The sequence below is a fragment of the Homalodisca vitripennis genome, chromosome 5 (genome assembly GCF_021130785.1).
Source record: "Homalodisca vitripennis isolate AUS2020 chromosome 5, UT_GWSS_2.1, whole genome shotgun sequence".
Taxonomy (NCBI): domain Eukaryota; kingdom Metazoa; phylum Arthropoda; class Insecta; order Hemiptera; family Cicadellidae; genus Homalodisca; species Homalodisca vitripennis.
Genome location: NC_060211.1, coordinates 139,853,341 through 139,878,202, shown reverse-complemented (window position 1 = coordinate 139,878,202; position 24,862 = coordinate 139,853,341). Strand labels below are relative to the sequence as shown.

At 30.1% G+C, this 24,862-nt stretch overlaps 1 protein-coding gene across 1 annotated transcript in view; it reads right to left on the bottom strand.

The window, feature by feature from the left end:
* The window catches only part of LOC124362934 (perlucin-like), a 275,641-nt gene extending 258,291 nt beyond the window's left edge, over positions 1-17,350 (bottom strand). The window contains exons 1-2 of the mRNA XM_046817830.1: positions 17,221-17,350; positions 16,285-16,440 (exon numbers count right to left, since the gene is read on the bottom strand). Coding sequence (XP_046673786.1) covers positions 16,285-16,440; positions 17,221-17,308 — 244 coding nt within the window. The 5' untranslated portion in view covers positions 17,309-17,350. The remainder of the gene's footprint in view (positions 1-16,284; positions 16,441-17,220) is intronic.
* Between the last annotated feature and the right edge of the window lie 7,512 nt (positions 17,351-24,862).

Sequence of the window (24,862 nt, the reverse complement as noted above, 5' to 3'; positions counted from 1 at the left end):
TAAATATGCATGTACATACTTCTCTGGTAGTAATCAAACATGGAAATGTTTTATTTAACCACTTAGAATGTTAAATAAGGTTTATGTTTTTGCTAGTACTACATTGCAGGAACAAGTACACATTTTCAAGTATAAATTGTTACTTATATAGTGATAAATATATTTTTATCAACTATTCTTGATTTTTCAATAATTATTGACAATAGTTAAACAATATCTTAATGTGTAAATAATATATGATATTTTTAATAAACAATATATTGAATCCCAACTATAAAAAGTTACAAACACTGTTGTAATAACCCTGAGTAATTATAATGGATTTATTTTCAGTTTATCTTACAGAGACGTAGATTTTGATATATAATTTCCAGAAGGAGGAAATTGAATTTTAAAACAACGTTACTTATCATTGAAAGGACTGCTTCGAATTAAAACGTTTAGAACAGAGTTCGAAATTGGAACTTTATAATTTTATATTTGAACACTATAAAAGTATGAATTTATAGTAATAATAAAATGTTATATACATATGTTTATATTCCACTAAATATTATAATTTTAACATAGGGATTAACTTTTTATACATTTGTATATTTATCTATAATTTGTAATAGCGGACGATGACGTGTAATCAAGTGGCTGCACGTTTCATTGCTCAACGTATTTACCACTTCTAGGCCTCTAGATTGTAATGACGTCATGTGATAGGGATTAGGGGCATCATTTCCCTCCCGGCCGGCAACCTTTCAATATAATGTGGACGGACAGATACACCGACGTACATACAGTCTTACTAGATTAGTTTTTACCAACCCTCGTGATAGGCTTCATTAACGTTCATGCAAACACAATTTTGGATTAATGATGGGCGGAGTGAAGAGAAAATTAATACAAAATTAAAAATCTTTTCTCAATTAGGACCTGAACGTACAATAATGATTAGTAGTACAGTACATATTGCACAAAGTTTTTCAATAATTATTTGTTTTAATTATTCTCATTTAGGATAAGAAATATATAAACCTCTCATTGAATTAATCCTGAAAGTACCTTAGCGCTTGCTTTCCGAGTAACCTCTTATTCAGTATTGATTAGTTTGTAGGACCACTTCCTACTTAGATCCTACGAGGAGGGAGACTTGATACTCTACGTCACCTTGGAAGGTGGGTAACCAGCTGTGTTTCAGCCTCTCCAGACGAAGGGGACAGGATTATCACTCCCGAAAGCCCGGTGAAGTAACATTCATTAACATTAGAGAGCATCCGATACTCCATCAGTCATCATGCACAGAACACTAATAAACAAATTGATCTTTCCTTCCTCCATAATCTAGACATTTGTAGTTATTGATGTGACCTACTATATATCCATGGGGTTGTCAAGTATAAATGACGCATTGGTTTTTTATGGTACCCAATGTATGGTAATGTGGAAGCGATAAATCAACAAGTATAGACACTTCCATTGCTTACAGTTATGCTTCTTTGCTTCTTTCAATTCATTTAAAGTTTACGATGACTAATTTTGGTTCAAGCAACAATAAAAATATCAAATAACTTTAATATAGTAAATGTATATCTTAATCACATGAAAAGTGTGGTTATACTTTCTATAAAATAACTGTAAGCTTTAAAATAATTAAAAATGACCTATGTATAATATCTTTATTTGCGTAAATTATAAAAGTTTTTATATTATAAATTTATATGTTTATAAAACAAAGTTTGATGATTTTTAAAATATACTGATATAAATATCTTGAATGTTTTAAACATATTTCTTATTTCTAAAAGATTAAATTAGTTTATGAATACATTATCACAGATTTCAGAGGTTACTTACTTCCTCTATTTTTAATAAATCCTTCAACACACGCTTAATTATATACTTCAGTTCTACATTGTCGATAGAGATATGTGGATGGGTATTTATGTACATTGTAACTACCTATTACAGTTTACTATTCTTAATCGATTATTTACGAAGATAAAATAGCATTAGCGAAGTTATTTATTATTATTTCATATTCAGCGAAGATAAAATAGAGGAGAGTAAACTCTGAAAAATAGAAGGATATAATTCAAAGAAAGAACTAAATGGCGGGATAAAGTGGCAGGTAGAGTAGTTGAAATGCCACCAGAGACTCCTTATCAGACCTCGTAACGCTATGAGCGGGTTTCTAAACTGAAAGCTGCAAAATAAAATAAATGAAATACAAAGTTTTATTTATTTGGTGTTTTGAACTAAACCTTGTTGAGTAGCCTGTGTGTGATTATTAGAAATGTATATTTCTGAAAAATATTACTGTATAGAAAATAACATTTGTATCTAGTGGCTTTTAAATTTGTCAGTTTTTTGTTAGATTAAAAAAAAGTATACCTATATTTTATTAATGCATTTTACCTTATATTACTTAAAAAATGTTTTATAATTTATATTAAAGGAAACAATTTTTCTTGTTAAATAGTCCTAGAGCAATTTTTCTGTGTACTTCATCACTTTAGTTTTTCGGGTTTTTGGTTATGTAGAAAAAAGTAAGCAAACTTAGTCCGATCTTTCTGTACGAGGTCCAAACGTTTTATACCCTTTAGTAAAAAAGTATAAAAACAAATATTTAGCTTCTTCAATTAATACGGTATGCCAAAAGTCTTTCCAAGTATCGTTGAAGTTATTGTGAATGTTGCAAATAACTCTCACCTCTATCACGTCACTCTTCACACTTCGTAGTAGCTCTATCTAAATGTAAACTACCACCTGAATTAAAATGTTAATAATATCCATTAAATTGTTGTTTTAAGATAACTGGAGAAATAACTGTTTTCTTATATCTATTGAGATAGCTTAGTATCAACAGACGGGTAAACGCACGGGACTTGATTCTTACGGGATTCAATCTTGAGAGCGTGACCAAATTAGTAGTATAAAACAATATATTTTTCCTATGTATTACTACAGTAATAATGGTCTTAAGGAATTATGTTGTAAAACTTTTTTTTTCAAAAGTATTATTAAGAAATTGTTTATATCGTAGCAAAACAGTCTACGGAATGCCTCCATTTACCATAATAAATTAATTTTACTCCAACTACACTGAAAGTAATATTTTGATTGAAACGCCTGATATTTAAATGGTCTAGTTGGCGTTACGATAAAACGTTTTAATGGCATTATTAATAGTCATTTGTTCTAGTTCGTTTTATTTCTTTCATAAAAGCTGTTTTAGTTTTCTAGTAGCGTACTTAGACACAATAACTAGCGCTAAAATTTGTGCACGATGCAAGTTAAATGTTGCCCAGACTCCGATTCTTCTTTAGAGTAAAAATCCATATATCACATGCATTTAAAGTCTATTTTAATAAACACCGTTGAAAATCATTCCACTTTTAAACTAGATTTTCTTCATTTTAGTACCAAGCGATTCGTGAAACTATCTCCACTTGCTAATATTAGATCTACCGTGTTTAATTGAACCACTGATAATGGTTCTTCTTCCAAATGTTAAATTAGTTTGCTAACATGTTAAGGCTGAATATCTCGTTTTTATATTATTTTCCTTTACTGCGATATATTAGGAATATTTATGATAGAACCTACCATATGTGTTATTTAAAGGCATTCTCAATATGTATAGTGATCATTAATAAATAATAGTGTTATAATTTATATTGTATTATAATGATAAAATTTCTAGATAAACACAGTAGATGAGACCAATCATTTTTATATTAAAGGGTCCTAATTTAGAAATATAATGCGCCACTTTTTAATCTAAAAGTCAGCTTATTAGTATTGTATTATATTGTAAAGAGCGATTTTGCACTGAAAGAGTGGTTTAGGCTTCAACCTTTATAATTTGCCGGTAAGCTCAGACTAAAAATTCTTGTCACTACAGAGCCACTAAACATAAAATAGCCAAGGTGAGAAAGGTTGATGTCATATTGTGCCAGTGATGAATTAAAAATATCTAATGCATAATTTAAATACTATTTAAACACTTAATGAACAAAGTTATGAATTGTTTTACTTAAGTTTCTCTAAACTGGTGATATGTCTGGCCGTTGTGATATGGCATTCGAATAGAACCTTAAGGGATAATGTAAAATAAACAATAACATTTTGAAGAATCTATTCTTTCCAAAAAAATTTTTTAACTTAAAGCCTTGTTTTAAACGTTGTACAGACGTAATAAGAACTTCCACTATATATCTAAAACAGATATTATGAGTTAGGTAACAAGGCAAACTCAACAATGGCTCTGGAAATGTCTTATACCAAAAATAGATTTCAAGAGTCGAAAGTAGATGCTTTTTGTCCTAATTAGATTTTTGATAGCCACATACGAATATAGTTTTTTATCTGGGTTATAAAGAACCGACTAAAAAGGGGGGGAATCCTTAATTAAAGTAAACAGCCGGAAGAACACACGGTTTAAACTAAAGCGGGTTTCTCAGTTCTAAGTATGTATATTTTTTATTCGACAAAACAACAAGGAAAATTCTAATATGGGACTTGAATCCAATACAAACCAGGAAGTATATTGTGGGGTTAAAATAAACGCTTTCGACCGAAATAGGTTTCCGAAATCTACGTATGTGGTCATCTTTATCAGGGCATCAAGACAGACTTTCCTACGGTTATGGAAATATAATTATTTTGAACCAGCCATGCAAACGTTTAATGACTGATATTAAAGACAGTTAAAACCTTAATTCTCTTAAGGTCATCATTACTAAAACAACATGTACCTGCTTACGATTAAAAAAATTAATAAGATTTAATCAACTTAAAACATAGGCTCTTTAAATAATTAGTTTAAAGACTTTGTATATTTTTGAGATTTGATCCTAAGCAATAAGCAGTCATAGAAGTGACTTGACCTATTTCTTGGTTGTCTTCTGTTTAAAAGAATAAATTTGCATATAACATCGTAAATGTATTTTACAAAATTACATCTGCTTTTTTAAAGAGAAAGGGCTTTCGTTATGTTAACAGTTTTATATATATTTATTCTTATTGTGTATTTTCATAATTGTCCTTGTTATTAAATACGAACATGTTAACTAATACATTTTTCGATTCCTTTTGCCATTTTATATAGATATTTACTTTTAAATTGAAATGCATTTTTTTAGAATTAAAATCACTATAACTAAATCCATTTTTTAACTTTAAGTATAAGAATAAATAACAGGCTAACCAATAAATCTGGATAGATTAAGGGAAATTGGGCACATATTCATTGGACTAAAATAACTAATTAACGAAAGAAATAACTTATTGTTAGTCGGTTATAAAAACCGTTTGTTTATGCCATCACTAACGAGACATCTCCTTAACTCTAGCTCTGCTCCTCACTCCCCCCTCCCTCTTACGCTATTGCTTGCCTCCTCACTTGGCAACAGGTTAAAGCATGAATACCAAAATATTCTTCCCTTATAAAAACATACCATTACATATTATTTTATTTCAACGACCAAATAGTTTGCAGTCTTCACTCCCGGTTAACACGTGCGACTCGATCCTACTGCGATATACGTGAACTAGTGGGTAAATGAAGCGATTAGAAATACATGTTGGTTGGGTTGTATTGCTATGCTATTAAAACATAAGTATCAGTAACAGTATATAATCCAATCCTTTATAACGGCATGTTCAATAAGATTGGAAAATAACTTCTGAAACTCTACACATTAAATGTAAAATAGGAGAGTCCGTCTTAAGGCTATCTACTATTTTTCGTTTCCTCAGTTAGACGAAGGAGTTAATAAAAAAACTAGTATAAGCAAAGGTCAAGATGGGTATAAAACTTTAGTCTCGTATTTATTCCACAATACCTATCGTGAGGAATAAGTCACGTAATAATATAATATTTAAATGTAAATATAGTATTTAAATGTACGTAGTTTAACAATAAAAATTTTCATGGATAAATAATAACCATACTGGCAATCTATATTCCTATGTTTGAAATTTGTTTTTGCTTTGTATTTTATGATATCACATATTTGTGGCAATTGTCCAAAGAAATCCTCCATTATAATTACTAAGGACTACTATAATAGTTTAATTGTTATAGTTATCTTTCCCATAATAATGTATTATGGAAAATATCTTTAAAGAGTCGAAGTTAACCACAATTAAGAGTGAGTGAAAAGATTTTAACACTACCGCCCCCTCTTGACGGACAGTCTTCTGAGGTGGTATTAATGGACCAAATGTGCAAAAGCAAGTTTCTGGAGTCAAGGATCCGTCTCAATTCACAGACCTGGGCCAGTACAGGTCTGTTTTTCATATTCACGGATTGGAGTAACAGCCCCGCGAATGGTAAAACCATCGCATAGATTTGTAATATTTTTTTATTTTTAACTAAAAATTAACATTTCTGATAGAACCATTGATAACAATGTTGAACTACCATTTCTGTGTGTTGGTATGAAATGCAACCTACAGAACAACTATCAATCGTAATATTCACAAATGAAATATAAGATATCCAAGCAGTTTCTGTCATTCCAGCGGTAGTGCCCAGGCTCCCAGAGCTCCAAGCAGTGTTCTCCCACAACCAGATTTAACCAGCTGTCAGGCTGTCCAACAGTCCAGTCTGTGTACGTTAAGGGTTGTCCTGTGCTCATCCATGTCCATGTTTCGGTCAGGGGGTAGTTCATACCTGACGTCCAGAACTGAGGCTTCTGACCTGAAATTGACATCATAATTACGCTCAAACATATGTGAAGGATTTCCTCATACTCATCCATGTCCACGTTCTGGCCAGCGCGAGGTTCATCTCTGACATCCAGAACTGGGAATTTATCCTTGGAACGGACATTACAATTATGCACAAACCTACGTAAAGGATCTCTCTATGCTCACCCTTGCCCAAGTAATGGCCAGCGCGAGGTTTATCCGTGACACCCAGAACTGGGAATTTAGACTTGGAACGGACATTACAATTACGTACAAACCTATGTGAGGGATCTCCCAATGCTTATCAATGTCCACGTGCTGGCCAGCGCGAGGTTCATCCCTGACACCCATAATTGTGGCTTGGTGCCATAAATAAGACATATCAGTTAGGTACCCTTTCAAATGTATTAAAATTAATGTTGAATGTCTGATTACATCTAACCTACAATCTTCTGTCAAAAGTGCAGACCTAATTGCAGTCTAAGGAAAAAACTGCCCTTATTTAATTTAAAATAAGTTGTCATCCAGATTTAAAAGAATGGAGAGAAAAAGAATTCAAAAGAGACCAAAAGTTATTAATTGGAAATTATTTTGTACTAGATAGATTTAAATCCATTGTTAACGAGGTATATCCTTCAGAACAGCAAGATTAGAGTGATATGTAAGGCGTAGCACAGTTACAAACTATTGTCTGTATAATGAATTTATTTTATTACGTTCGCTTACATATAAAACTTTTTTACAAGAATTATTGTGATTTTATTAAAATAAATATATCGTGAATAAATATAGTATTTATTTATCAAAATAAATATACCAAAATATAGTAAGGCGTTCTCTTTTACTTAGATAAAATAAAATATTTAAAGAGAAAGATGTTTCTTCTTTCTTAGAAGATTACCTATAAGAAAGATGGAGTAAAATGACACATTTGTAGGGTTAGCCCAACTTTAACTTTATTTGTGTATTGTTCTAAATATATATGTATATGGTTTGCTTATGAACATAAATTGTTTGGAAGAGTAAAGAGAGATTATGATGGAGTTCTATAATAACCATATTTTTGTTTCATAGCTTCCAGACTTTTAGTAAAAATTATAAAGACCCTCAAAAACACCTGTCGACTAACTTCCTAGTCTTTCGTTACAAATACGTACTTATTAGTTTTTGTTCTTAATTTATAAACTTATGTCAATAAGATGAAAAACCTCCTATTGGATTTAAACCTAAAACGACCTTTGAGTTTTCTTCCTAATGAATTTTCAGGATACGAAAGATTTGGGGGTGGAACCACCCCCTGTCAAGCTTCCATGGGGAATGATAGTGGGCCTAAACTGAGTCATATTATGTATATTTTGTCAGATAAATTGGAAAGGGATAGCTCCCTCATTTTTAGGTTAATAACAGCCTCAGCTCCACCTACTCATAAATTAAAAGTCTGAAATATACGAGACTTATTCACCCCCCCCCTTTTCCACAATAACTGGAATATTGCTGCTAATGATTTCCAAATCTTAAATTTCTATGAAATTTCCCAAATACAAATGACACTGGTTTATACTGTATCCAATGTAGTTCAACGGTAAGGTGCGAAAAGGAGAAGTGAACCATCCTGATTTATTTCGATTAGTTAACGAACAGAAAAAAATAAAAATTTCAGTAACCATCATTATTTTAGTATGTGGCTTTTTATGAGCTTTATACAATTTATCTCAGCCTGTGACTACGGAGTATACAATGTAGATTTGTGCAATTTGTACTTTTCGAAATTGAATGGATGCTTTAAGTAATCACATTGGAAAATGTAGTCTCTATGAAAACTCAATTATTGATAACTGCTACTGATTTTACGATTCCTACAAGCAAGAGATTTCGAGTATCCATCGGTCAACTGTAGTATTTAACAAAAGCTTTTAGACACGATCTCCTGTATAGAATGTAACAATTAGTCAACATTATGTGATATCAAAGACTTCTTCTCGGTAACGCACTTTCCTACTAATCCATCAAATCTTTAAATAATGCAAAAACCCTTAACCTTAAATATATTTAAAGTGATATTTTTTCTTAAACAAGTTATTGCTTGAGTTAAATACTTCTCTCTGCAATGAATTATAACAATTGTTATAAAATATCATATTTTTATTTAATAAATTGAAAACTTTAATTGATTCAACTCAAATTTTAAAACTCTTCTGTAATATATTGGTATCTTGGTTTTTATATTTTTGTAAATTGATTATTTTTCTTACTTGTAGTTATACTTTACATTTTTAACATAGCTCTGCCTTGAATAAAATAAGTAAACAACAGTATTTTTTATTATTTACAGTGAATTATCTCTCAACTGCATTATATTGTACAATTGTGGAACTAAATTTCTATTCTAACAATAATATAATTTTACAATTCTTTTTATAAGACATGCAACTGAATAGTACGTGATTAAATTGACGTATTAGGTACCTTATAAAGAGGTAATAAAACCTATTTAAAAACGAATATCCCATCCGACTTTTTTATAATATTTTTATGACATAGGACTTCTTTATTAACAAGAGGGAAAGAATATAAATAATGAAAATAAACATTGAGTCACATAAGTTCTTGCTCCACCGGGACTAGAAACCGGATCTCTCACTTGCGGGTTAGTGCACTAACACAACATGACAGAGCCCTTTTTACAATTCAATAATTATTTTGGTGTTTCTGTCGAATATTTGTTTAAGTAATCAAACTAGCATATGATCTGAAGACCAAAGACGTGTTAAACGACTTTTTTATTTACATTCATTAAGTTGCGTAAATGGCAGTAAACTAATTTCTTAGTGATATTAACCATACCTGACTTGTTGATCTTCGATTTGACTATCTCGTTCTCCTCGAAACTCGAGATGGTGGCAAGCCTGCCGCCATGCTTCATACAATGTACCATAGCACCATACCAGTTTGCCTATTGCAAAATATGTTAAACATTTTATTTGCACAATATAAACGAATACCTGAATTTTAAGTGTATGGTGAAATTAAATAAGATATTTCTAGAAAAAATTTAAACAAATTAACATTTAAATTAAATTAACAAATTATACAAAAACACTGTAATTTAGGTAGAAATCATCAAATCGTACAATAAGCTTAAGCCACACAAAGCTATTGTGTTTCAACAACGCAATCTCTAAAAGGTTCACTTATCCAAATACTACTGACAATTGACTTCTAGTCAGTATGCTTTTATTCGTTATTTTCCTAACTCTTACTAGCAAAACTCTTTAATATATTCCATTTAGCCCATTTTAATGTCCCATATCTGTGTATACAATGTGGTCGCCGTTTGGTTGATGATATATTTAATGTTAATGATGTTTTTTATAAACATCTAATTTTAAATTTGCTTTTAATAGCTTTATGTTACTATTTATTATTGTGTTTGTCCTACCAATGTGTTTTATTTACTTTTGACCGTCTTTTACTAGTGAATATTAAGTAGCGATTCTTAACCAAGAATCAATATGGTAATAAATCAGAGAACGATATTGGGTCCTTAATATAATAAAGGTTCATTCTTATGGTATAAATTATTTATTCCAATCAATAGTACAGTTTTCAATCACGAAAGATAAACTTATTTAAGTGAGTACAAATAAAGAAGTATATATAATTTATTTCTTTTATTTTACAACTGTACGATTGGATACATGCTGACCGACAGTACAGAGTAATATTGTTAACCTGTTACACTGTGGTAGAACTTTGAGATAGTTTCAAACTAGAGTGTAATGGTACGTTATTTCTGTTTAGTGTAATTTTTAGTCTAACTGCTTGGATGATGCTTTACTAAGGTGATCAGATTACCTTTGGATGATGCGGGGATTATTAGTTATTATAAGGGAGACTTCAACGTCCTAAAATATAACCGAATCATAATAACCATGGTTCTCACTTTACGTAAATCCTAAGGATTTTTCAGTACTCTCATTGTTCACTAAAACATTCATTGATAGCAATTTTTAAGACAAAGTCATTCTCAAAAATAGCAAAACTGTTAATTTTTTATACTTATTTAAAGTACAATATTTAGTTTATTTTTACAAGAAAAGACTATCTAATATTTAGACTTATACTGCAGGTCCTCATGGACCAGGATATGAGGATCTTATGATAAAGAATAAGTAAGAAAGTTTGTACATTACAATATTGATATTATTGATAAAATGTCCAACGTTGAAACCCAGTGTCAAAACCTTCTCTAGTCACACCTAAATTCCAACGCCTTATATCCTTATGTTTACCGGCTATCCCGTCTTTTGTTTAACATGTAAGGAGGTGATCCTATGTGACAAAGTATTTGTTTTAATGTGTAGGACACCCTATATAAACAAAATGTTATCACGATTAAGGTAACAGTTACAATTGGGCTGACGATTTGTATTGTAACAATAAAAAGATTTCGATAGAACATGTCTTTTATGGAAATTTTCTTAGAATAGAGGTATTGAATCTTGTTGTGGAGTACTAATCACTAAGTTGTATAGATAATGAAGTTGGTGGAGTAAGCTATACAATGAATCTTTTGTTGTTTTTTTTTTTTGAATGCCGAAAATTTGAAAACACATTACATGCCATAGTACAGCAGTATGAATACTATTCAGATAGATTTATTATTTTAATGTTTGCTGTATCTAAACATTAATTGAAATTTGCACCAATATGTGAACAATAAATGGATCGGGAAATAATTTTCATTGTGAGAGAGAATAATTTAATTATTTTTGAAATTTAAAACAGTTATCTTCAAGGAAAGAAATAAATTTTGTTAGAGGTACATAATTATTTTTAGAAAATTTAACTAAATATTATTAGTAAATAAAACAATTGTTTTGGACATTATTAACATAAAAAAAATTATGGTTGCCTGTAAAGTCGGTTTTACGGGCGAAGATTTTACGTGACAACGTCTTTTTCTCGGTAGAATATTTATTGATATGAATATTATTAAATTGCACAATAGGAACAAGGAATTGAATGAAAATAAGAATTGCACAAATTTTAACTATAGAAATATATTTTGTTTACTAAAACATTGTACATAAATTGAAATTAATTAAAATTTGTTATTGTAAATGGTAAAGTTGAATAAAACATTTACTAAAATTGGAATTTGAAATTCTTGCTAAACACAGTTAAATTCTAACTTCGCGCGTGGTGATTGGTCGGTTTAGTTCGTTTGTTTGGTCGCACTGTTATGACAGGTTAGAGGTTATAATTTGTTATTTTAAATGTTTGACTAGCAATACGCGCTGTTTCTTCTCAATCGACTGAATTACGATTGATTGCAGAGTGATTTAAACTAATAATTTACTTAACACTATCAACATTTGTCAATAGTATGACATAACCTATAAACTCAGTTTCTCAACTTTTGTGTCAATCTAACAATTAATCAATCAATCATAGTTTACGATAATGAAATATCAGTGTACAATTATTTACCTTTATTGTTGTAGTTGTTGTAAATGACGAATCTAAGCACTCCACATTTTCACGAATAAACATAGTTATCTGCTTTATCCCGTGCGGCGGACCCACAGTTATCTGCTTTATCCCGTGCGGATCCCGTGCGGCGGACCCACTGGACGGGCATCGTAACGTTACCGGGCGTTACACTTTTTCATGAGTGACTCCGAGCCGCAACCTAATTTAAGACGTTGTCACGTCAAAATAATGCACAACATAACAAGCTGAAGTTTGAAGTTACTAGTGGAGGATGATCCTGAGGTTACGAACGAGTTTGCTAATTTCTTCACATCGCATTTGAACAAAGTGCATCCATGCCCATCTTCTCGGCAAGCTAATCTTACTTGAAGTTCAATAACTTCATTGGCTCGAGTAGTTGTGCAAAAGCTTATGAAAATCATCTAGCAGCTCTCGGGCAAAAACTCAAATCACTCTGCGATCAGGACACCGATCATTTAGACAGACGGACGTCTTTTGTGATGACATTATTTTGGAAGAAGTTGGTTGCCCTAAATTACTCGGAATATTGTTGGATCAGTTTTTGATGTAGAATGCTTACATCGTCCATATTTCATCTAAACTATTTTTCAGCTGTATAGCTAAATAATGCCCTATTAATTTTCTGATGACTGCGTATTATGGATTGATTTACCCCCACATTAACTATGGTGTAGTGTTGTAGGGACACAAAAAGCCAGTTATCCTAACCAAGAGGTTCAGATAATTGCACAATTAAAGATCAGCGGGTCATGCAAGGAAGGCTAAATGCTGTAAATAATGACTCTAATTAGTCTGTATATTGTATAGATAGCATTATCATGTATCTTAAATGTTCTATGACTACCGGTCGATAAGAAACAGGAGGGAGACACCTATGAGACTAGGAGACTCAGGGCATGGGTTACTATCACTTATCTTTACTCGCAGGGGTTTGCTTTATTATCAAATGGCCTGATAAATCGTTCCACAACGCCTAAGGCAACAAAATCTTGTTTGAAATGGTTTTTTAATGTTTCAAGCATTTTACAATGCTGACGGGTTTATGGCATAAGCCTAGGTATGACCTTTCATAACTTACACTGACAACCTTGGAAGTGGAGATATTAGTATAAATAAAAAAGTACTGTAAATAAAAATGTCCGTCTGGGGCTTCAATTTAGCGTGACTATTGGAAATGTTAGGTTAATATTGTCGATTGACATAATTTATGTTTTGTAAATGGCAATAAATGTATTTGATGCTAAATGATTTATTTTGATTTGAGAACTACGGTTTAGAGAAAGAGGATGGTTTTATTTTATTTTTATAATTTTTACCTTAACGGTTTCCACTTCATAACGCTTCTTTGCTCCTGGGAATGGTGGCCAACTTCCCGAAAGGTCTGAAAAAGATTTTATGAATTATGTAACATGATTTTAAACAATCAAATATAGGACTATTGGGAATAACATTTCATTGTACAAATGTTATACATTTTTTTACTTATTTATAATAAAATAATAATCTAAATTTAAAAAAATACATTACATTTAAATTTTTTTACCCTAAAATCCCATATTAACTTAAATGTATAAGTACCAATCGGGTGAGAACAAAATATGAATATATTACACTTCTAATATTGTTATATATATATATATATATATATATATATATATATATATATATATGATTTTTGTTATTATTAAAATGCTTAGTTACTTTATTAATACCTAATAATACATCACAAAAAGTAAGGATTAAGGTGAAAAATTACATGTTACATTAATGAAATTGTGGAGTGTTGTTCGTAATATTCATGTAAATTAAACCGACAATTCTTATTGCACGCGTGATTTTTATTTTATTTATTACTTCCTATTGAAACAAGGTCCTAAATAATTGTTAAACCATTAATCCTAAATAATTCCTTCTTCTAGAAGTAAAAGGGAAATATACGAAGAATATGAAATGATATTAAAGAGAGTATTTAGTTTGATACCAAAAAAGATTGTTAGAGATCAAAATTAATTTTTAATTGTAAACGGAAAAGTTAAGGACATTTCCTCATGGTCAGTTGACACAAGAAATAACGTATCTTATTTCATTTGAATTTAATATCATTTGAAATAGTACTTTTTAATCAAACACAATAATGTTTATCGATGTAAACACGTAATAACTAACAATCTATGATACATAGTTATATTTTAAAATGCAAAACTACCTTGTGTCACAACTAATCAAGAGCAGACAAATTGAAATTTAACTGAAATATTGTAAATTTATATATTTTAATGCACCCTTTCTTTGAAACCAGAGTGTCAGAACATTTTATAATTTTAATATTTAATCAAATTTTAGTTATAAGCTATATCTGATCAGTAAGAAATTTTGTTGCATGAAATCAAATATTTTAAAGAATTTTCCTGTTTTTACCCGGTAATGTGTGAGGTAAGGTGTCTCACGCAGTTAATGTGTTAAATTATTATACAAAATTGGTGTTTGTCTGTATTAACACTTTGAATGCGGCTCTATACAAAGTAATCATGTGTACTTCCTGGCAGATTATGTGCCGTAAGGCGTCTGACGCAGGGAACGTGTTAAAGTAGTGTACAATACAGTTTAAATAAGTTTAGATTTTCGTTGTAACAGTTCCGCTTTGGTTCTATACTAAGTGATCATGTGTATTGTTTTTATGATTATGTTCTGTAAGGCGTATGTTGCTGTCAACGTGTTAAAGTACTATACATTAACTGTCGTTTGTTTGTATTAACACTTTGAATGCGGATCTATACTGAGTTATCATGTGTACTTTCTATCTGCATATGTGCAGTAAGGCGTCCGTCGCAGGCAACGTGTAAAAGTAGTGCTCAAAAAGTTTCGTTTATCATTGTTAACAGTCCCACCGTGGTTCTATACTAAGTGATCATGTGTATTGTCTTATGATTATGTGCTGTAAGACGTCTGCCGCAGTCAATGTGTTAAACATGATATAACTATCATCCTCACAGGATGTGTAAATATGTATTTTACTTTGTCCGTGTGTAGTTTTTCAGAGCATGGTATACAGATGTGCCTTTCAGCAATGTCGTAGTATTGAGAGTATGGAAAACCTTTATTTTTTATTTATAAACGAAAACTTCACATACTTAGACGCTATATCTATTATAGTATATTGAATTACTTTTTTAACTTAACAGACTCAATGTGACGTGTTTAAACTAATAAACAATACCGTCAATAATAGAAGAAGAGCTTACATTGTTGATTGCATGCAGTGAGTGGGTCCCCATAGAAACCTTGCTTGCAGGTGCAGTAAGGGATGTGGTTGCGGACCCGGCAAACTGGTGTTGTTACCGTTGCAGATGTTATAGCAGGGGTCTTCACACTTCTGTTTTATACATGCCCTATCCAAGGGGCAGTCAGCATTCTCTAAGCACTTGGTCTGCACTAAAGAGAATAAAATTAACATCGTGGGTTTATTATTTGATTTTCAAAAGCTCCTAGTATTCCTTTGTCGTTAGATGTGTAAAATAACAATATTTATTACCTACAAAAATATGTTAATCTTCCAATATTTGTCTATATACAAAACTACCAACATTGAAAGATCAATATAGAATTAGAAAATATTGACTGAGGCTAGGGCGCACACAGTTTTCCAGCAAAATTCATACTCTTTTGATTTTAAATTGTATTGAAGATATCGATATATATATATATATATATATATATATATATATATATATTACACTTATATATATATATATATAATAATTTATATAATACTTATATATACAAAACACACACACACACACATATATATATATATATATACATATATACTTACACTTATATATATATATATATATATATAAGTTGTTGATGTGAAAACTTTAAACTACTTTTAATAGTCGTACATTTATTATTTATTCAAGAATCTAAGATGTTAGTGAATAGCCCAGAACGACAAACGGCACGTGCTTGACTGGCCCCAATCCTCTGCGCTCGTGACTGTGGGAGTACGAACCAAACACTTTAGCCGCAATACTTATTTTGAAATATTACAATATGGTGGTTTATTTGTTGATTACTTACTAATCTGTCCGGGAGAGCATGAGCAGAAGGGCACGTGTTTGTGCACCCTGCAGGAGGAGTTTTGAGCACAGGGCCCAGGACATGGGTCAACACACTTCATGTCTATACACGTCAGAACATCAGGGCAGTCGTTATGTGTCAAGCATTGTGGCATGGCTGCAATCAGAGCAAACTATTTGATTTTGTAACATCACGGCATGCACTCTAAACCGTCCGAAAACATAATTGCTTTGAAGACTGAGCGTTGATCAATCTCGTCAATAATAAACGTTTAACTTTCTTTATATTGGTTTGTATAATTACATCCGTCTTATGGTCTTATAGGTGTATTTTACCATTAATTTTTTATACAAATGTAGGCTCTAATCAAATGAATACCTCATAAAATCTAAAAGGCAATTAGTGTAACACGATTCGTATTTTTAAAATGTTTATCTTTGAAATTCCTGATACAAAAAAAATCAGTAAAACAGTTTAAGGTATTCAATGAGGCTGCTATAATACGCTGTAATTCAGACAGTGTAATATTATAACAAGTGAAAAATATTTACGCAGGTTTAGTTAAATTTAGGCTCATATTAGTTTCCTATTTTTGTTTGCATGAAACCACCATCCACTACATGTATAAACACCTTGATTATAAGATGAAATTAATCACCAATGAAAAGATAAGTTATCATTTATTAAAAAATTACCTTTACAAAAAAATTACTATGTAAACAATAAAATAATCGTCAACGAATTTAAAAAGCATGATTTCATAACATTTAAGTATTTCAATAGGCAACGATATATTTGATCCGTAATGAAATATTCCAATTTGACAACTCAAAATCATATTATGTTCAACAATGTTAACTATATTAGATAAAAGATAGAATTTAACAATTGATTTTATCAACATTATGCAATTTAAAAGAGAGTAAAGCTACTTACATAACACCACTGTTGTTGTATTTTGACCTAGGATGTGTGCCATTATACAAAATTGTATCAAGCACACAAAGATGTGGGAGGGTCTCATGGTCGCGCAATCTCTGAGACTGAGGCCAAGCGAACTGAAGAGGTTATCTTGAGGTTTTCATTTATATCCCGGGACAAACATTGCGCGTTATTATGCTTTCGATAATTGGTGTCTTTATCAGTGAATTATTAATGGGACTCACACGCGGTTGACGTAGGAAAACGTGCACACTCGAACGAAAACGATTACATGATTTATATACATTATTTCTTAAAAACTTTTACACATTACAGCATTAAACATGTTGCAGACATTGTTTAACCTTGAAATCTGCATACCGTGAGTAGTCTTATGTTTAATATTTTTAATTTTCTATTGAGTTATAATTTTTGGTTGGTACGATGTATTGAGAGACCGACATTCCTCAGTCTAAGATCTGTCCATATTAACGAAAACAAACTTTAATTATCACTATGAAATCAATAATTCTAGAAGATATTTAAAATGAGTAAATCGTTTTGTTTATAACCGCATGCAGAGAGTAGTAATGTATCCCTCAGACTTATAGATGTATGAGTTATTTTCCCTTTCACAAATTTTAGTAGTCATCATGATTGGAATAATTTTAATATAAGCGATAGAAAATCTTAAACAATTTTGTTTTGGTAATAACTTACACACTTGTTGAGTACTAACTGCTCTCGCCCATAATATTTTTAAAGAGATAACAAGTTTTCTTACAAGATCAATATGAACCGTTGGATTATAACTTTAACTAATTTGCTTCATTAATTTTATCGCAGTGTTTTAGGAAAAACTACTGTCATACGCGAAATTTTTCCCGAACTATCCATTGGATAGTTTTAAACTGCTTTCGTTGATATTTGGTTACCGTTTAGAGTTATTTCAAAACGTGTAATACTGGTACAATTAAAACCATATACTTTTGTCATTTCCTTGCAAGCAGCAAGATAGCCCGGCTATTGGTGGTTTTGCTAGACACGTCAAAGTCGTTAGTACGTAAGTTAGAAAGGGCTTCCTTTAAAGCTGACCCAACTTCATGTGGTGAAAATATATATGTACATCATACTTTCTTTGTTTAAATATAAATCAGAAAGTAACTACAAAAGGGTTGAATGAGCACCACTTACTCTGACATCTCCTTTAAGTTGAGTGTTTTCTGACATCTGAATACTGTGATTTTAGCTAAAAACAATAATAATTTAAATAAGAATGTATAATTTTATGAAAAGGATTTGTTTGTTAAAAGTATTACTTTTCTATAAAGAAAGTTTAACAATATGTTTCCAGTATTTTATATGTGTATGAATATATATTTTATCTAAATCGAAAATATTTTTCCAAAACTTTTACAATACGTATTATATTAATATATATATATATATATATATATCAATACGTTTTACTATTAAGCAATCATGAATTTTCTAATATTAATTTGTATCAAGTTGGAAATGACTTGAGTAGGGCTTGGATAACATATGCTGTTAAACTAAGTTCTGATTACACTACTTCAAGACAGATAAAGATTACACGTATTTATAGGCTTAAATTTTTACTAATCCCAGCTATATATATAGTTATTACAAAATCATTTATACTTTGACGGTAAGTTCAGATATTTAGTTTTAAGGCAAGAAATACTTTGCTGAAAGATGCATCTTTTAAGTCTATCATTGAGAAGGCCGGCACAAATTTTCTTTTGAATACTGGAGGGCTAAACAATATGTCTTTTTATGATTTTCTGTCCGAAGGATATCTCAAGAAGAGGGTCAGCTGCAGACTTAATCTTTTACAAACAAAGCCGAGTACCATATGAGGCATACTTCAATCAAGTTTTAATTAAGTGCATACCCAAGATGTGTTTTTCCCTAATCACTTACTTACTAATTAATCTTACTGTTTTATACTAATTGGTTCTGAGTCCAAGAGATTCATGGTACTTTACGTTGCCAAGTATATTGAAGAAAATTGACAATCATTTATCGTAGATCGCTTGGCTGCACTATCATATAGCGTTAAAATTTAGAAAAATACTTCATTTAAAATTCAGAAATATTTTTAAAATATATTAGTTGTGTACTGTATTTTTATCGCAGCAATACAAAATTTCATGTAAGTTTATGACTCTTAGTAAACCTATTTATGAAGCCAATCTACATTTAGAATGATTAGTTTATAGTTTGTTTTTAATTTTTAAATAACATTTTATAGTGGAGAATTGGCCTAACAATATGAATGATATTGGTTATTATTATTATGAAAATCTACTTTTAAGTATTTATTAGTTATATTTATATGATGTAACAGTTTTTAAAATATATTTTATAGTTAGCAACGTACACAGTTTAACAATTTACAAGTTTTTTTAAGAACTTCGTAATATATTTTAAACTAACAGAAATAATGTAAAGTCCGAAACCCATAATGAAACGCTGAATACTAAAAAAGATTCTTCAGCAGGTTTATTTATTTTCTATTTTAATTATTTTCTCAATTTTAACTAAAACTAGATGCATATTTCCAGAATTTTAGCTCATACGTTTAAATACCAATATTTACAACGAAATAATATATTGGTATAAGAAACTACATTCTGCACTAGCTTAATTAATTATTCTTTAATGCGATCATATACATATATTTGTAGATTATAATAAACTAGCTGTTACCCGCGGCTTTGCACGCAATGTTTAGTACCGAAATCCTTATATTACTTAGTAAAAGCAATTATGATGTAATATGATGGGAGTCCTATAAAACTTTAAAAACGTAAGTAGACATACATCAGATAGATATTAGTTAAGTTCGTGGTAAATAGTATCAGAGTTTAACTTAATTACTATACAGTATCATGTTTAGCACGTGTAGCAGCATTTCTGGTTCTAATTAATTATATACATAACGTCAGAGATGAATCTGCCTTGTCATTCCGATCAAGAAAACATAAATCTCGGATCACACAGGTCTTGGAAAATTTCCAGTCTTTGTCATATATTTCAGGTCTAAGATATTTCCAGTACCATAGTAGAGTCTGCCTTGTTGTTCTAAAGAACAATGTATATATATACATATATATATATATATATATATATATATATATATATATACTTACGTAGGACCGACATACCTATTTCGGTTACATAGTGCCTACTTAAGACCGTTTAAATTCATTTACCTACTACATCACAGTTTAGCTTACCTCGATCAAAATACTACATACGTACGTTCGATTATCTAGTTCTCGGAAATCTATTTTGGTCAAAATCGTGTTGACATAGTTAAGTTTGCCTTGCCCTGATGAAGAAAATACACACATAAGTAGGACTGAAAAGCCTATTACGAACTAGGGGGAAGTCATACCTACTTACTATGTACTTTCAGTATAAGAGGGATATCCTTATGAAGGTTTAAAAACATTCCAAAATAATTGTTATTAAAGATTAAAGTTTTGCGTTGCACTTGTTTTTTGGACTGTATCCAGGGAAAGAATGAATCGTTGAGGCATGTTAATATTCATTTCTCTGTTTTTCCATAGGCCATTGTTAAAATGTAATATCATAGTGTCAAGGAAGTCCACTAGTTTAAAGTAACTTATGTGAAAATATTCATACCTTTGTTCATTAAGGTTCGTTTTATGACAGTATTTAATACACTAGATGATTTTAATTCGTCACTGGTGCAATCTGGAGTAAAACTGATATATTAATGTCTTATTTACCATCTGCATTACACTACCGATCAAGCAATGTGTACTTATTATTAATAAAAATTAAATTTATACAGATGTTTCAGATAGTTTTTCGAACTCCAGCTGTCAACTGCTGTTTAGTGCCAGTTTAATTTGAATTATGAAACGTAAAAGCTACAGTTTTTTTCTGAATTCCAAATTGTTTCGTGTAACTTTTCTTAACTGTTTCTTCATAAAAACCTACTTTGGATTTCAATGGACATTTTACAAATAGAATTAACCGCATTGGTCCAGCTGTTATCAAGATTTGTGCTTAGCAACACATTTAGCGAATTATTTTTATTTATAAGATTTTCTAAAATTTAAATGTAAACATATGTTTCTGCCACTGATGAACTTCAGCTGAAAGTGCCAACAGCTGTTTATGGATCAGTTAACTTTGGATTATGTGTCATAAATATTACAATATTATCTTATCATAATATTGGAATGTAAACAAACTAATTTTTATATTTGAATTCGACTTTATTTGGTGAAATGAATGTGTTATGGGTGGTAAAAAGCACTCTAAATCAGACCAAAATCTATACCTGTTCCAAATTTCAGCACAATCCGTATAGCAGTTTCAGTGTGATTCGAGGACAAACCTCCAAACATCCAAATATACAAACATTTAAACTTTCGCATTTTTAATGTTAGTAGGATAATATACAAAAATAAAAACACTTTGCCTCACTGTACTTTCATTTCCCACCCAAAAGGCATGAATGCAGTTTTTATTCATAGAATATAAATAATGAAAACAAATGTTTATATTAATGTTGATGACAATACAAAGTTGCTTGTACCCCGTAAATGCTTGCCCAGGATTTCTGGTATATATAATAATATGTAATTTCAGTCGCTATTGAGCTTAGATTTTTATAGCAAACAACTGTAAGAAATTTAAACGATTATGAAATATTTTAGTCAGGGCGAATCATGATATAAAGATGAGACCTAACAGCCAAGTTTATTCTTTCAGTTATTTTACCAAAAACTTAATCCATTATGTTACAAAAATATTATCATCTGTAATTTTGGTTTTGGCAAGCAGAAAAATACAAAAAAACATAATTAATCAAAAATAACATAGCTATAATACATTTAAGTACTATAATACTAAAAAAGCCGATATAGTACAGAAACAGAAATTTCCATTATTATGTTAGGATCCGTGGTAGATAAAAAGTAGTATTTATTTTAGTAATTTAAATAATATTATTAATTAATAAAATAAATAATAAATTAATGGTGGCTACTCACGAATTTTAATACATTTATTTACATTACTTTTTGAAATTTATCTCAAACATATAGAACACTGAAGCAATATTTTAATGTTTAAAAATGTTTCATAAATTATTTAACATAGTATAATAGTGTAGGAATATAAAATTAAATCTAATATGTTGGAAAACTTAGGTGACGTAAAAAATTCCAACTATCAGCTATTCAAAAACTGCATTCAAACAAGCAAAGTACATCCAAGATTAGCAAGCGAAGGTCATTTCACGAGTCATTTAGCAACATTAAAGGAACACTCGGTTTAAATGTGGATTGTTTGCCAATGGTGTTTATTTAAATAAACCTGTAATTTACATGCTACAGTTTGCTCTGAGATTTTTACTTTACACGAGACTCGGAGTCTGGGCAACAATTAGCTTACATTGTGCACAACTTACAGCGCAATATTTACGTCTAAGTACGGTACTGAAAAAGTTGAAAAAAGTTTTACCAATTAAACCTTTATTTTAAGGTTATTTGTACTATTTACATTTCAGGCATTTTACGCAAAATATTACTTTCTCTAGAGTAAACTAAATATACTATGGTAGTGTTAATTGGTAAGAAATTTCCTATCATAAGAACATTAGCGATCCTTCCTTTGTAATAATGTTTAAATATTTGCAATCCTAAATCATACGAACAATCAGGAAATTTAAAAACTGTTATAGATTCCTTTAAATTAATTATTTCATTTCCTGAGTATGATTAGCTGGTAAGCTGATTGAAACTGACACAAAGTTGTAATATTATACTTGTAAAGTATTTTCAGTTACGTGGTAGAATGAATAGACAGTGTGCAAACTTACTGAGTTTTAGGTTTCAATGATATTAGAATCAATATAATGGATGAATGTAAACCACGATGTAACTCATTTTTGTATATTTAGAACTTAGTAGTAATACGCGAAGTTTAAATTTACAAGTGCAAGCTTCCTCGAGATATCTTATGAATATTTAGGTTGTCTGTTGTAAGAGGTCAGATGTTGTAATGTCAATTGAATATTCTCAGTTAGTTTACATATTTATTTATTGATCGTGTGATTTCCTCGTTGTCATCATGGTTATCCATAAGACCAATATAATAATGTTCCTTAACGTTCGGCGAAATCCGATGGAATTATGTACTGTCATCAAACAAACGTTTTTATTTCATAATAATTTTCAGATTTTGGAACAGTTTAATTATAAAGTTGAATTTTTTTTGTAGTTTATTTACATAAATAAGTTATAAGAGATATTTTGCTATATTCTCAGAATGATATCCTTCGATAACTCTTATATAATGAAGTACAATGATCATAAAGCAATATACGTCGTATATTATTGGTATGGCTAACAATAATGATCTCGATTATAGAATATCAATACATATGTACACTAAATTAAACCGTTATGATATGTATATATTTATACTTTCTTAATGTTTATAACATTATACAGTGTTTAAATGTATAAGAGAGGAAAAAGCTCAGAATATTAGTATTAAATACGTTATAGGATGATTGAGGTAATGGTATATAAGACAATTAAACGATGTTACTAAAAACAAGTAGTTATTTGGAAAAAAAACTGATGGAAAAGTGATATATAATACCATAAAGTTAATATATAACTTTATAAGTTACTACTTATAATGTTGTATGTACAATCTTAGTGAATAGAATGGATTATTGTCTTCATTCCGACGGATACATAACTCAACAAACAACTTTTTTGTTCATATACTTACTTTATGGATTTACTTAAAAGTTTTTGAATAACCTGCACATAATTATACGATCTTTATTAAAAAACATTGCTTTGCTTCATTATGCACCTAATTGTAGGATATGAACCACGATATAACTTTCTGAAAGTATTTTGTTTTTAAGTAAACTGTATTTTTATTTAATAATTTTTTATCCAGTATGACCACACTATCTATTCCATATTATTAACTGGAATAAACTTGCATGATAATTACAATGAATAAAAATAAAACTAAAAAATTTAAATCATTTATAATATAGTTTCATCTGTTCAACAAATTATATTTCTGTATATATAAACTTTTATGTCATTTAATTTTTTTTCTTCTAACTCTCTTAAATAGGTCTCTAAACTTTCCAGCATAGAAAAATACGCACTTAACTGTCCTTATTCCTGCAACCTCTGCACAAAAGCTGTCATCAATCACAGACTGATAAAGCATAAAAATTTCCGTCACTATTGAAACACGTAAAAAAAAACGGTAGTTCTAACATAAGAAAATACAAGATAGGAATACACGTAACAATCAATGATTAATTGATTTATTTTTTAAAATTAATGTTGTATGTTTGTTGTCTGCACAATAATAGTGATATCTTAATGAAGTTTACAAATCTGCTACAAAATCTTCTTAAAGGTAGTAAAAGAAATCAAAATTATTTTTACATATTATTTTTTAAATGCATGATTTATAAGAATAATAAAAGCAGGGTAATAATTCCAGCTATAGAATAAAATAAAATAACTAAATGAAAATAATTCATGCATAATGTCAATGTAAACCCTTTTGAAATAAAGTTATAAATAAAGATCTTATGAAATAA